The 15,141-nt window shown below is 43.3% G+C and overlaps 1 protein-coding gene across 1 annotated transcript; it reads left to right on the forward strand.

Moving 5' to 3' along the window:
• Positions 1-244: 244 nt before the first annotated feature.
• On the forward strand, positions 245-14,785 carry LOC306941506 (uncharacterized protein). Its single transcript, XM_079527019.1, has 6 exons — positions 245-618; positions 10,255-10,332; positions 10,690-10,776; positions 11,065-11,205; positions 12,644-12,721; positions 12,972-14,785. The coding sequence occupies exons 1-6, from the start codon at positions 333-335 to the stop codon at positions 14,027-14,029; spliced, it is 1,728 nt and encodes a 575-aa protein (XP_079383145.1). The 5' UTR covers positions 245-332; the 3' UTR covers positions 14,030-14,785.
• The last annotated feature ends 356 nt before the right edge of the window (positions 14,786-15,141 follow it).

The following is a 15,141-nucleotide window of genomic DNA, read 5'->3' on the forward strand; positions in this document are numbered from 1 at the left end:
CGGTGCCGGAGATTAGCTGATAACGGACGGACGGAAGGACGGACGGACGGACGGAAGGAAGGACACACACACACATGGACGGAGTGCAAAACATACTCTCTCCCCATGCCTTCGGCCTGGTGGAGACAAAAAACAGTATCCATCTGACTATCATGCAGTGACAGTTACACATCCCCTCCACCAGGGGGCGAAAGGTATTCAAGCAACAGTGCCTGGATACATTACTGCGCATGCGTCAATCATGTTGATCCGGAAGCCGAAACGTCCGGAAGTAGACCTAGTAGTAGACCGTGTCGTTTTTTCCACAACAAATAAACGTTAGGTTTTGTTACATGCTGGTCACTGGTGTGAACACAGTTCGTGGTGAAAACCGTCTCATAAAGGAGGAGAAAACGTGTCAAATGGAGTCTGTACGGCTGAAGATAAATGAACACATGACGTCGGTGGGAGAGGAGATTTTATATGTTTTAGAAAAACAACAAAGTGTTGATGTTTGTCATGTGCAACATGATGTCAGAGTGTTTGTGTTGGAGCGCCTCACTGCAGCTGCATGGTTCATGTACAACCTTTTCCAGAGAGAGATGGAGACTCTACATAACTTCAAACTACACACTGCAGGTAATGTTGTCACACATTTTGATTGATTGATTGAAAATTGTATTAACAGTTTGCAGAATTACAGTACATTTCAAGCACAAACTCAATACAAAGGCTGTTAACTGTGAGTGGACGACCCAATTAAGCATTACACTTGTTTACAACAGGGTCCACCATGTTCAATTCATCAAAACATTTAGAGACGTACAAATAGACACTTCTATATAGACAAAGAACAGAACAGGAATTCATCATAATGGAGGTAAAAAGGGAAAAGAAACATACAGTGAGGGGAAAAGAGGGGGGGTGGGGGGATTCAGATTTTACGGGGGCCAGTTTCGAATTGCAGCCATCCGTAGGTGCCCTTTGAGAGCGGTTTTGAAGGAGTCAAGGGATTTGCATGTCACACACACACACGCATGTCACACACACACACACACACACACACACACATTGATTGATTGAAATATGTATTAACAGTTTGCAGAATTACAGTACAATTCAAGCACAACTCAATACAAAGACTGTTAAACTGTGAGTGGACGACCCAATAAAGCATTACTTGTTTACAAGAGGGTCCACCTTGTTCAATTCATCAAAACAACAAAGAGCAGAAGGGGAATTCATCATAAAGATAGATAGATTGATTGATTTATTAACAGTTTGCAGAATTACAGTACATTTCAAGTACAACTCAATACAAAAACTGTTAGCAGTGAGTGGACGACACCATAAAGCATTACACTTGTTTACAATAGGGCCCACCATTTTCAATTCATCAAAACATTTAGAGACGTACGAATATACACAACTATATAGTCAAAAAGAAATCATCATAGGAGGTAAAAAGGGAAAAGAAACATACAGTGAGGGGAAACGGTAGCCGCAATTTGCAACTCTAGATTTTTTTATAATGGCATGAATCTAGAGTTGCAATACCCTCCATTGACTCCCCACTCATCATTTTGCGTTTGCGATCTGCTTGTCTTAAACAACGTTAAACTCACCAACATTGCAGCTCTAGTCCAAGCTTGAATTATTCTCTTTCAATCTGCAAAGCTTGTTTTTCATAAAAATCCCCCGTAGACATGTTATGAGCTACTTTCTGTCAAGAAATTCTGTGCAAGTGATTCTTTTTCTAAGTGCTGGAGTTTGGAAGCGCTCGTCGTAAGTCACTGAACGTCCCTGCATGCATCTGTTTCGCATTTGCACATAATGCAGGAGGCAGCAGCGCGACCCCTTAATAAAAACGAGCGCTTCCAAACTCCAACATTTCTTCTTCTTGACAGAAAGTAGCTCATAACATGTCTACGGGGGATTTTTATGAAAAACAAGCTTTGCAGATTGAAAGAGAATAATTCAAGTTTGGACTACAGCTGCAATGTTGGTGAGTTTAACGTCGTTTAAGACAAGCAGATCGCAAACGCAAAATGATGAGTGGGGAGTCAATGGAGGGTATTGCAACTCTAGATTCATGCCATTATAAAAAAATCTAGAGTTGCAAATTGCGGCTAGGGAAACGGGTGGGTGGGGGTTTTCAAATTTTATAGGGGCCAGTTTCGAATTGCAGCCGTCTGTAGGTGCCCTTTGAGAGCAGTTTTGAAGGAGTCAAGGGATTCACATGTCCTAATGACTGTTGGTAGGGCGTTCCACATTTTGGTGGCATAGGAGCGAAATTAATTTAATCCCTTGATTGTGCCGAATCTGGGTTGCACATGGTTTGTTGAACTCCCTCTGGTGTTGTGGGTGTGGACTTTGTTGACATTAAGGAAATATTTAGACAGGTACATGGGTATCTTGGTGGTGTAGCCAGCGAATCTTGTGGACCAGACCCATTGCAAGGTGCTGTACTCTGTCGTCAACCCTAAGCCATTCCAGCCTGTCAAAGTGGGCAGGGGTGAGGTGGGTTCGGGGAGTGAGGCCAAGTAGGAGCCTGACAAGTTGGTTTTGGGAAGTCTGGAGCCTTGTTTTAATGGCCTTTGAGGTGCTGTGGTACCAAGAGGTGCATAGTCGAAGAAACCTTGTACGAGGGCTCCTGTTAGGGTCTTCAGGGTGTTTTTGTTGACCAGTGAGGAGATCCTGTAAAGGAATCTTGTTCTTTGGTTGACTTTTTTGATTACGTTGGTGGCCATTTTATCACCGGAAAGATTAGCCTCCAGGATGGAACCTAGGTAGGTAATTTCATATTTTCGTGTGATAATATTGTCACCCACTCTAACCAGGAAGCCATCTGCCTTGCTGAGATTACTACTAGATCCAAAGAGAATTGATTCAGTTTTTCCCAGGTGTAAAGATAGTTTGGATCAGTGAGCCAGGTGCAGATTCTACCGAGTTCAGAGCTGAGGGCCTTTTCAACCTGCAGTTTGTTCCTGTCCGAGACCAGCAGTGCTGAGTCATCTGCGAACAGGAACAAGCTGATGTCATGTCGTTTACATATATTAGGAACAGTAAAGACCCTAGTATGCTTCCTTTTGGAACGCCACAGCTCACTGGGAGGGGAGGGGACAGTGTTCCGTTCACCTCCACCATCTGTTCTCCCCTCCAGGTAGGATTGCATCCAGCTCACTGATGTGCTTTTAGCTTGTTAACCAGTATGGAGTGGTTCACGGTGTCAACAGCCTTTTGGAGGTCCAGCATGACCATGCTGCAGTATTTGCCAGCATCCACCTCGTGTTTGATGTGGTCGCTCAAATAGAGAAGGCACAGTGGAGTGGGATGTTCTGAAACCAGATTGGAACTCGTACATTAATTTATTTGTGGCAAGATACTTTTCAACCTGTTCATAGACTATTTTTTCCATCACTTTCGAGATGGAGCTTAGAATAGAAATAGGGCGGTAGTTGCCGGGGTCTAATTTACTCCCTTTCCTGTTGCAGAGGGGTTACTTTGGCCAGTTTGAAATCTTGGGGGACCTGTCCCTGTTTGATGGAGAGGTTTACTATGTGGGTGATGATTGGAGCTATAGAGATGGCTAAGTCTCTGAGAAATTTGGACGGAATATTGTCATGGCTAGGTTTTTGTAGAAGGCATTGATGTGTTCTACACCAAAACGCCCAGAGTGGGAGGGCAGTTTGTTAGCCAGCGTTGTTGCAATGTTTGTAAAGAAGATGTTTAAGTAGTTGGCTACATCAAGCCTGTCAGTGATGAGGGTGTCGTCCGATTTGATGTTGATGTTTGTAAACCTGGTTTTTAGTTTCTGACCGCAGCCTAGTTGGTTGTTTAGTAGCTTCCAGAGCTCCCGAGGATTGTTTTTGTTTTCCTCGGCTTTATCATTGATAACGTTTCTTTTAGCTGATTCGGTCATGGCAGTTACACCGTTTCTTAGCTTGTTATGTTGGGTTTTTAGGATGCCTAGTTGCCTTTGTCTCTGGCTTTCATTGCAGTCAGTATGTCCGAATTCATCCATGGCTCCGAGCAGGTTTTGACCCTGATGGTTCGCAAAGGAGCCATGTTGTTTAATACTGATGTAAATTTGGTTTTGAAGCCAAGCCATGCTTCTTCGACTAGTGTGCTCGTGAGCTCATCGGACCAATCCAGACTCTCCAGGTTAAAGGCCTCTCTAGAGTAGGTTTTGAGGTCTCTAGATATGACTGTTTGTGACAGCCAGACATAAGTTTTTGTTTTTTGCGGGTACAGAAATGCGGGGGGAAAAAAATCATAAAATGATCGCTAAGCCCGCATACAATAACCCCTTTCTTGGAGATTCTGGATTTGTCCGAGGACAGAATGAGATCAATGACAGTTTGAGAAGAATCACACACTCTTGTGGGTTGGGTAATTAGCTGACTGACACTATGCAGATCACAGAACCTACTGAATGACTTAAACACAGGTGCTTCCTTATGTTGCATATCTGTATTCATATCGCCAATCAGGAGTTTCTCTACATGTTCCTTCCCAGCTAAGCACACAGTATAGCATAGGACCCATGCTGGTCAGGCGGTCTGTAGATGGTACCAACTAATACTGATTTAGCATTTTTGAAAATTATTTCAACCCACACAGTTTCTATTTCATCATGCTGCAAGTCAGTACGAGTAATGAATTCAGTGTCTTTGTGAATATACATGCACACACCACCACCATGTCTGTTTCTGTCGTTTCTGATGATTGAATAGTTCTCTATTTCAACTTCTGGATCTTTGGTAGATTCATCAAGTTTCGTTTCAGAGAAACTCAGGACGTGGGCCTTACCGTTTTGAAAAAGTTGCCTGATTTCGGTAAGTTTAGGTCCAAGGCTGTTCACATTCAGATGAAAAACGTGCAGGCCATTGGCGCCAATAATGGAGGTGATGTCGTCTGTGTTGTAGTAGTCTGAGGTAGACAAAGGGGTGGGCGGATCTTGCCGAGGGGGGGTGGGGGGAGGGTGTGGGGGGATGGGTCGATCGTCGGTCGGTTCAGGAGGCTCTGGCGGTGGTAGGCCTGGCCCGTCGTGCCGTGGTCTAGCTGAGTGGTTCTGCACTGGCGACGCACTGTTGACTGGGTCTGTGGTGGCCTCTGGTGGTCGGTGTCGCTTGTATCCACGGTTGTCTGGCTTGGAGGAGGGCTAGAGATTATAGCGTCGTTCCTTCTGCTCAGTGGAAGGATGTATGCGCCCAACCCGAGCCGTTCCGTTGTCCTTGCGTCCGTGTCCTCTTGGCTGCAAATCAGTCTCTTCGCCTGTAGTCTAGTGAATATAGGACCAGGATTAGGTTGAATGTCTCCTGCCATTAACAAGATTATACAACAAAGTCTGTCGATTTTGCCAAAAAGGGGTTTGTTTCTTCTGGCCGGATTGCAGGTTAACAGCGCGTGGATTCCACCCGCGCCGTGACCACGGTGTTTACCGGTAGATCCATTGTTGTTATCGAGGAGATAAAACTTGCTGTGTTGTTCGTTGGTTACGGTGGTGTTGTTCTCGTAATCCATTTTCCTCATGTCCACGTGATGATAGAACCAGGGTGAATTAGAGTAGAAGTCCATAATCCACAAGAGTAGAAAGAAACATTCTGTGACTTAGCGCAAGAGCGAAACGAAACACTTCTATCCATCTCAATGACCGGATGCAACACACACACACACACACACACACACACACACACACACACACACACACACACACACACAAACAGTCAAACTACAGACTGCAGGTAGTAAGTTAGTAAGTACATTTTATTTATAGAGCACCTTTCGAAACAATGTTACAAAGTGCTGTACAGTGGCCAGCAAGGTAAAACAATCAAGGTAAGGTAGGTAATGTTCCACAGACTGAAACAACACATTACGATGCAATGTGACATAGCTCTGTTTACTAAATGCTGTACCCCAACTGTATATACTTTCTTTTTTGGCGTTTTTTGCCTTTATTAACTCTTTGAGAGTTTCAAGGATTTCTATATAGTTTTTAGACTTCTCTATGGCAGAATGGCGTTTTTGAATGATTTATTGAAAATTCTCTGCTGTGAATGTGTGACAACGAAAGACCTTCAGAGAAAGCTTGGCTTGTCTGCTTCCAGGAAAAAAATGAACTGAGTTGATAAAATGTTTAGTTGTGGTGTTGGAAGCCATTTAAAAGAGCCTGCATTTACACTGGGTAGTGTTTCTAGGACAACAAAAAAAGTTATGACCGGTTGAAGTTTTATTTTCTAAATAACTTTTTTTCTGCTGGGCGTACATAGCCATGCAATATCTCATTTTAAAGGGTGAGTTGTCTAGTTCAATTAAAATAAAATAAAAAGTTTATCACATGTACCACTGTAGATATTTTGCCATCTATAAATAGCATGGTCAGTCATGATCAATCTGACCTATCCAGCTAAAAGTCCCCCTAGCTCTGAAATGGAACATCATATAAACTCAATTCTTTTTTGGGGTAAAATTAGACATTCTAACGCACATTTTGATATATACCATGTTTACATAGTCTTACCAGTACCGTGTCTATTCATGCATGTATCTCAAAAACCTGTTGTGAAGAAACAGTTTTGATAAAAAACTCATCCAAGGACATTGTTTTGATATGACTTTGTGCCCATGATATGTATCAAAATATAGACTTGAATGTATACTGTATTATAACAAAAAAATTGGGTTCTTACCATCTACCGTTACAGAGTAAATCACAGTTGAAACTCGCTTAGTCAAACCATAAACCTCAGACTAGTGAACAAAATAGCCATGACAGGTCTAACTCATTGTAAAAGCTTGTCTTTTATTTTTTATGACTACTAACATAATACAATTATAATAAATATTACAGAAAATAAATAGGCCTACATACAAAACAGTTGTCCCCAAACTCCCCAGTGTCCCCAAACCACTGCATTCCAGTTGTTCTTGACGGTGTGTGTGTGTGTAGGCTAAATTTAAAAAAAAAAACAACTGAAATGAATGAATGCATCCGGTTCAGTGTCGGAGAACTCCATCGCAGTCTTGACTCTTCGTCTTCATCATCATCATCATCATCATCATCATCATCCTCCTCCTCCTCCGATGCCAGTTCTAAATATATAAAAATAAACATTTAGCTGTAGTCAGCCCGGCCAATAGCCAGTTGGGGGGGGGGGGGACGTAAGCTATCTGACATCATCGTCATCATCACACGGAGACACACTAAACAATGTACAATCATGATTGTATACAATATACAATGAATGCAATTATCATGCAAGCTCAGACGTCAATGAAACGTCATACAGATCTTATATAATACGCTACTGTTAGCTTCACTCCCCGTCCCCCCTCCGATCCTTGTAGCAACGTCATCATAACCACGCGTTGCTTCAGTAAACGATGCATGTTTGTTCTCCGTCTTTGTAGACAGTAAATAAAAGGAGCGAACATTACTCTAAAGATCAGATCGCCTATAAGGCACGCTACAATATAAAATACTTGTACTGCCATGCGTGCATGCCTGCTACGATACATTTGTACTGCACCAACCAACCGATCGACACCAACCCCCCCCTCCAGCCCTTAGCCAGCACCAATGCACCGACCAACACCATTAGCCAGCACCTTCGGTGCTGGCTAATGGCTGGGGGCCATCGTGGTGAGTCATTCTGGCGTCATGATCTGACTAGTAGTAGTAATTATCCAAGCATCTATTTGTAGCGATCATCTTATGATTTCTGATCACTATAGAAGGGCATTTTCTACAATAAGATTACCTCAAAACATTCCGGGTTGATCGTCTTCTTCAATGGTTTCCCGGTATAGCTCATCGGACGACGATGGGGAGACAATGAAAAAAGGAGGGAGGGAGCAGCGAGTCTCGCTGTAAGCACTGGACCAGGGCTACTCCGCCTGGAGAAGGCGACTGGGACGCGTATGGATCAATACTACTACCACAAAACTCGCTCAAATAAATAGTACTGCTTTCAACTTTTTCTGCTAGAAAATCGCTCGGGCGAGACGGCAAACAGGCAAAACAATGAAAACTATGAAGACTCCCTCTGCCCCCACTGTTTACAGGGGGTGGGACCAGCTTCCAATGGCAACACGTACACGTGTGTCACGTGACACGGGTTTTCTGGGTAATGTAGTTGGAATATAAGCTCAGGAATTTAAACAGCGCTTCGGAGCATATTAATATGTTTAGATTCATCAAAAACTGTGAAGACGCCAATTGGCGTCATTGATCATTTACGGAATTCTGATGAAGACGCCAATTGGCGTCTTTCACCTTCTAAGGGTTAATAGGGTACAGTACAATTAGACAGGAGATGGGGAGAGAGATGGGGAGTGACATGCGGCAAAGGCCGTCAGGCTTGGGAGTCGAACCCGCGGCACGCCGGCCGGCTGGCTTGGCAGCTCAAGTGCCCAGACAGTTGAACTAACCGCCCGGGTGTTTTTATTATATTTTGATAAAAAAGCCCCCCACCCCCAGTTTTCACGCCGTGTCAAGTACCGTGCCGAATTCAAATGGTTACTACTTTGCATAACAACAGCTTTAACTGTTTACCTGAGCACACGTAGCCTATACGGTAAGCATGCATACTTACAGCAGTAGGCTATGGCTCCAATAGGCTACTGCTGCTGCATGTGTGGTGTTCAGCACACAAGAAGAATGCCTCCTCCTCCATCAAAGAACAGATTCGTCCAAAGCAAACTTTTTATTTTCGCTAGTGTGCAGTAAAGATGTTTGTCTGACTATTTTAAGTCTACTTTTGTGTTTGTGTTGTGTGTCTAAAACTCTCATACACTATTTAACCATAGACTTAGGTTATATGCAGGCTCCGTTCTGTGTGCATGCCGCGATGCACGCGCATGCACGTGTGTGCGCGTGCGTAACATTCCCTGGTACCAGTAAAAAAATCACCATGACACCACTGAATAATACGTTTATTTAAACCTGGGTGACGGCACGGGATGCATCTGTGTGTGGTTCTGCAAAAAAAACATACACAATACTGAGCTCATGTTCCAGTACTCTCACAGGACTATGGCAACACTCAGTGGGCCTCATGCGCCAACCGTTCTTAAGAAGTTCTTAAGAGGAAATTTGTTCTTAGACCCACTTAGGACATTTTTAAGAAGGTTTTGGGATCCCTCAATCTTTTCTTAGCTGTGATTTGTTCGTAGGTAAGAACAGAATCTACGCACACTGTAGAGCACTCTTAGGGTGCCTTTTTCGTTCTTAAGTGCAATCTGAAAACATAAAGGAAAAACAGCGCCATCTGCATGATGTTTGGTCTGAGGACCTCAAGGGGTCCTTGAGGAAGTTCCAGGCAGTCCACAGCAAAATATGGAACATTTTACCACTTTAATCCCATTTTATACTTTGAAAATAGCCAATCAACCAAGCTCACAAACGCGTCCCATTACTGCCCGTTTTGAGCTTGTAGATTGGCTATTTTCAAAACATTTCCCTAGCAGAAAATATTTTCATATAGGGGTCTGCAGAATGCATGTCAATTTGGGGGTCCTTGACATGAAAATGTTTGAGAACCACTGGTTTAGAGTTCACAACCCAACCCAAACAAACGCACCATACCCACCACATAACCCCCACCCCATGCACCCGCCATCATCCCCCCCTGACTATTGTGAGATAAATAATAAAATACATTCATGAATATTGAAATATTGAACATTTCTGTTCACTTCAGTACCTCCACAGTATTATTGATTTTTAATGTTTGGAGTCTGGTGTTCCACCATATTTAGACTTTAGTTTAGGTATTCTTGACTTCACTCAACTTTATTTCTGTGAGGTCCTGTGATTTCTGCTGCAGTCACACACAGGTGTGACTGCAGGCAAGGCCATGGAGTCATGCAAAACCACACCCACCTGGGTGAACACAGGTAGGAAAGTGAATTCCCAATGCCTTATATGGGATTGGTGGGGCGGTTCCCTATGGTAATTAGGATGCTAATTAGGATATATGGGGCATCTACCTATGATAATTTGAATTAACTGGCACACCCCTTCAAGTTATGATGATTTGGATTCATCATCATAAGAACATGCTTACGAACAATTCTGCCTACTTAAGAACGTTTCATGACTCTGACTGGACTTCTCTTAGGAATTCACTTAGGAAGAAATGTAAGAGGAAAAGTTAGGAACTTATTGGCGCATGAGGCCCAATGATCCCAGGTTTACAACACTGATGATGTTTCCGAGTTCATGCATCAGTAGATGTTTAATTTAGTTATTCTATTCCTTCACTGCAGACCCGTGTGCAGAGTTCAGTCTGAAGGTGAAGAGGTTTTGGAGTGTTAAACAGGAACCTGAAAACCACCTGGACATCAGTACGTTTCATTCATTCTCTCTCTCTCTCTCTGTCTGTCTGTCTGTCTGTCTGTCTGTCTGTCTGTCTGTCTGTCTGTCTGTCTGTCTGTCTGTCTGTCTGTCTGTCTGTCTGTCTGTCTGTCTGTCTCGCGTGCACACATTCCTTTTTCTTTGTTTGTACGGCTAATAGGCATATCCAAACTGGAATGGAATTATAATGGTTGCAGTAAATATCATATTTTATGAAAGAGATTGAAGTTATGGTTTGGAAATGGAAAATGAAGTTCGCCCAACTACCAAAGCTAAACTCTGCATGAAATTATGTTCAAATTTCAAACTTTTAATGTGTTTTCCCTCATTGTATCTTTCCCCCTTAGACTTCCTGCCCCTGCCTGTGTGTAAAGAGGAGGTTTCCCCTGAACACGAGGAGGAGAGGAGCTCCAGTCTGGTCCAGGATGAAAACAGTACGTTTCATGCTCTCTCTCTCTCTCTCTCTCTCTCTCTCTCTCTCTCTCTCTCTCTCTCTCTCTCTCTCTCTCTTTTTGTCTTGTAAGGCTAACGGGCATATCTAAACTGAAATGTGTTGGTAAATTAGAATGTTTGCAGTAAATTACATTTTTTTAAGAATGAGAATAAACTTATGGTTTGGAAGTGGAAAATTTATTTTTGCAGCTGAAGTTCATCCAACTACCGGAGCTAAACACTGCATGAAATAATGTAAAGTTCAAACATTTAATGGTTTTCTCGTCTAGACTTCCTGCACCTGCCTGTGTGTAAAGAGGAGGTTTCCCCAGAACACGAGGAGAGGAGCTCCAGTCTGGTCCAGGAGGAACCACAACCTCCACACATTAAAGAGGAACAAGATGAGCTACTTCAAAGACCAGAGGAGGCTGGTGGGTCAATGATGACATTACTAGCAGTGAAAAGTGAAGATGAGGATGAAAACAGAGGCTGTAGCCAGCACCTCAACTGAACACATTGAAACACAAGCTGATGTAGAGGACTGTGGAACATCACAGCCAAACTAGTGGTGAAACGCATGAATACGCAAGAAAGCAAGTTAACTTACTCAACTTACGTGTGCTGCATTTAGGGTTAGGGAACGGGGATGCGATTAGTAATGGGGCGAGTCAAACGGGTCGGGCTCAAATTATTAGGCCCGATTAAAGCTTGAATGCAACCCACAACATTATTTGGCTTACAGCTTGACTCTGGAGGTTGAACTCACTCTCTACCCACTGTGCAGTTAGGCTGATGAGCGACATTTGACTCACGCTACTTCTCCAAATGTCGGTGGAGAAACTAGCCGTCGACATTTCACACAACAAGCTGTGTACGTGTTCTTTCACCAGACAGTGGCCTTGTGGTTAGAGTGTCCGCCCTGAAACTGGGAGGTCGGGGGTTTGATCCCCGGCCGGGTCATACCAAAGACTGTATAAATGGGACCCAATGCCTCCCTGCTTGGCACTAAGCATCAATGCGTTGGATTGGGGGTCAAATCAACTAATGATTCCCGAGTGCGGCGCACGCTGCGGCACACCTATCCAAGAGATGGGTCAAATGCGGGGAACAAATTTCACTGCGGTAACATGTGTGACTAATCGTACGACTTTGACAAGTGATGACATGTTTGTAAGGGCTTGTGTGCGTGTGTTGTGTTCGGTAGCCAAGCCATGCTATAAATGAAAAATAAAGGCAAGCGGTGAAGCAATAATACATGCACTCTAAGACGTGGTAAATATGGGTTAAGATCATCTGTAGCCTTTGACTTCTTAGTGCGTATTTGTGAAACTGCATTGAAAAATGTAGTATGTGTAACTGGTGTAAATGAAAAGCCTGTTGGAGAAACGTTGAGTGAGTTGTCAGTAGCTGATTCCCCGCCATGATCTGATAGGGCTAGATTAATAGACTGCCTGTCAAATAGATGGTCGGATAATAATAATATTAAGTTTGGAGGCGGTTCAAAGACGTGGCAGGGAGAGAAACAGCAGAATGAATATCATTGAGCATGTCTGTGTGATGATGTAAACGGCATGTCAAGATACCTGTGATACCAGCTTTAATGTAGTCCATTTGTTCTCCCAGAGTGTTGATTTCTTCCTTTGTCCGTTTTTCCTGCAGCTGTGTTAACCTTTCCACCACATGTTGTATGTTGCACTTGCTGCCTACTGATCGTTTCAACTCAACTCAAGTTCATGAAGAGGAGCTTGCAGCTCTTGCTGAGCTCTTCTGAATTCCCAAATGGTCCCTTGCATTGCCAACAGATTTTTGTTATTCATGTCACATCAAATTCCTTATTATGAAAGTCTTTATTCTATTCCTTCATTGCAGACCAGTGTGTAGAGTCCAGCCTGAAGGTGAAGAGGTTTTGGAGGGTTAAACAGGAACCCGAAAACCACCTGGACATCAGTACGTTTCATGCACTCTCTCTCTTTCACACACACACACACACACACACACACACACACACACACACACACACACACACACACACACACACACAAATTACATTTTTTTTAAGAATGAGAATAAACATGGTTTGCAAGTGGAAAATATATTTACAGCTGAAGTTCATCCAACTACCAGAGAACACTGCATGAAATAATGTAAAGTTGAAACATTTAATGGTTTTCTCTCATTGTATATTTTCTTCCTCTAGACTTCCTGCATGTGTGTAAAGAGGAGATTTCCCCTGAAAACGAGGAGAGGAGCTACAGTCTGGTCCAGGAGGAACCACAACCTCCACACATTAAAGAGGAACAAGATGAGCTACTTCAAAGACCAGAGGAGGCTGGTGGGTCAATGATGACATTACTAGCAGTGAAAAGTGAAGATGAGGATGAAAACAGAGAGACAGAGGCTGTAGCCAGCACCTCAACTGAACACATTGAAACACAATCAGATGTAGAGGACTGTGGAACATCACATCCATCTAGTGGTGAACACATGAAAACACAAACTGATTTAGACGGCTGTGGAACACCACAACCAACCACAGATGACCAGTTCCTCTCTCCACACTGTTCTGAATCTGACGTCACTGAAGACAGTGATGACTGGGTAGAGACCAGGGAAGGTCAGTCGGTTGTAAACGCACTGACTTTACGCAAGACACAAAATGTGGAAGAACAAACATTGTCTTCAAGCCACAAGCTGTCCCAGGACCTGACATCGTCAAAAAAAACTCACTCCATTGAGAATCACACAGGGAAGAAACGTTTTAGTTGTAAAGAGTGTGGCAAAATGTTTAATAAAAAGGGACATCTGAAGACGCACACAGTTGTTCATACAGGGGAAAAGTCCTTTGCTTGCAAAGTTTGCGGTAAATGCTTTAGTCGAAGTGGTGACCTGAAAACACACATGAGGACACATACAGGGGAAAAGCCCTTTAACTGCAAAGTTTGTGGTAAAGGCTTTAGTCGAAGTGGTGACCTGAAAACACACATGAGGACACATACAGGGGAAAAGCCCTTTCATTGCAAAATTTGTGGTAAAGGCTTTAGTCTAAATTATAATCTGAAAACACACATGGTGACACATACAGGGGAAAAGCCCTTTAACTGCAAAGTTTGTGGTAAAGGCTTTAGTCGAAGTGGTGACCTGAAAACACACATGAGGACACATACAGGGGAAAAGCCCTTTCATTGCAAAATTTGTGGTAAAGGCTTTAGTCTAAATCAGAATCTGAAAACACACATGAGGACTCATACAGGGTAAAGGCCTTTAACTGCAAAGTTTGCGGTAAAGGCTTTAGTCAAAGTTGTTACCTGAAATCACACATGAGGACACATACAGGGGAAAAGCCCTTTCATTGCAAAATTTGTGGTAAAGGCTTTAGTCTAAATCAGAATCTGAAAACACACATGAGGACTCATACAGGGGAAAAGCCCTTTAACTGCAAAGTTTGCGGTAAAGGCTTTAGTCAAAGTTGTTACCTGAAATCACACATGAGGACCCATACAGGGGAATAGCCCTTTAGTTGCAACGACCAAACAAACCCCCCCCCCCCCCCCCCCCCAAAAAAAAAGCTTCTGTCTAAATAATATTTTGAAAGACCACATGAGGACTCGTACAAGCAGATAATCCTTTTAGCTGCAGTTTGTTGCAAATGCTTTGGTGAAAATGCACATGTGAAGATAATGAGCAACAAGAAGCATATGCCTGTTTCAAATTAGCATTCTGAGTTGACACTATATCCCACACAGACAGATGCATTATCGTTCATTCTAAAACGGTTAGTCCCAATACTTGATTCTGATTGGCTGGTTACCGTCACGTGACCGTTGTAAATTTCACCGATAATCCACACCTTCAATCACTTTGTATCATTCCCAGCTGATCCTCCTGCCTTGTAGCTGTACTGGGGAAGGGGAGCACTTGATTGCCTTACACACGCTGGCCGTGCGGGCGTGTAAGCACCGCCCGCACTCATATGACTGTGAATGTGTGGCTCCAGGCAGCCCCGTAAAGACATCAAGCGCTATTCTCCCGTCATATAGTCTACTTGCCGAGCAAAACAAGGAAGTGTGTGGCTCGTTCTTGTGGCGCAAAGCGTAGCTACTTTTGTGAATTTCATAGTTTTATGAGGTTAATATTGCTATATGTTTGTAACCGTTTTAGAAAAGCAATAAGCCACGCGAGGTCCCAGCCTTCCGTGGATTTTACCATGGCTGAGAGGGTAGACACCCTCCGCTATGCGTCGGGTCTCACTATGCCTCTCAGCCATGGTAAAATCCACGGTAACCTGAGACCTCTTGTCGTTTATTGCTTTAATTTAATCGACATCATATGAATCACATGAATGAATAAAACAAACAACTTTTCTGTTG

The sequence above is a fragment of the Electrona antarctica genome, assembly GCF_951216825.1.
Source record: "Electrona antarctica genome assembly, chromosome: 17".
In the NCBI taxonomy this organism is placed as follows: Eukaryota; Metazoa; Chordata; class Actinopteri; order Myctophiformes; family Myctophidae; genus Electrona; species Electrona antarctica.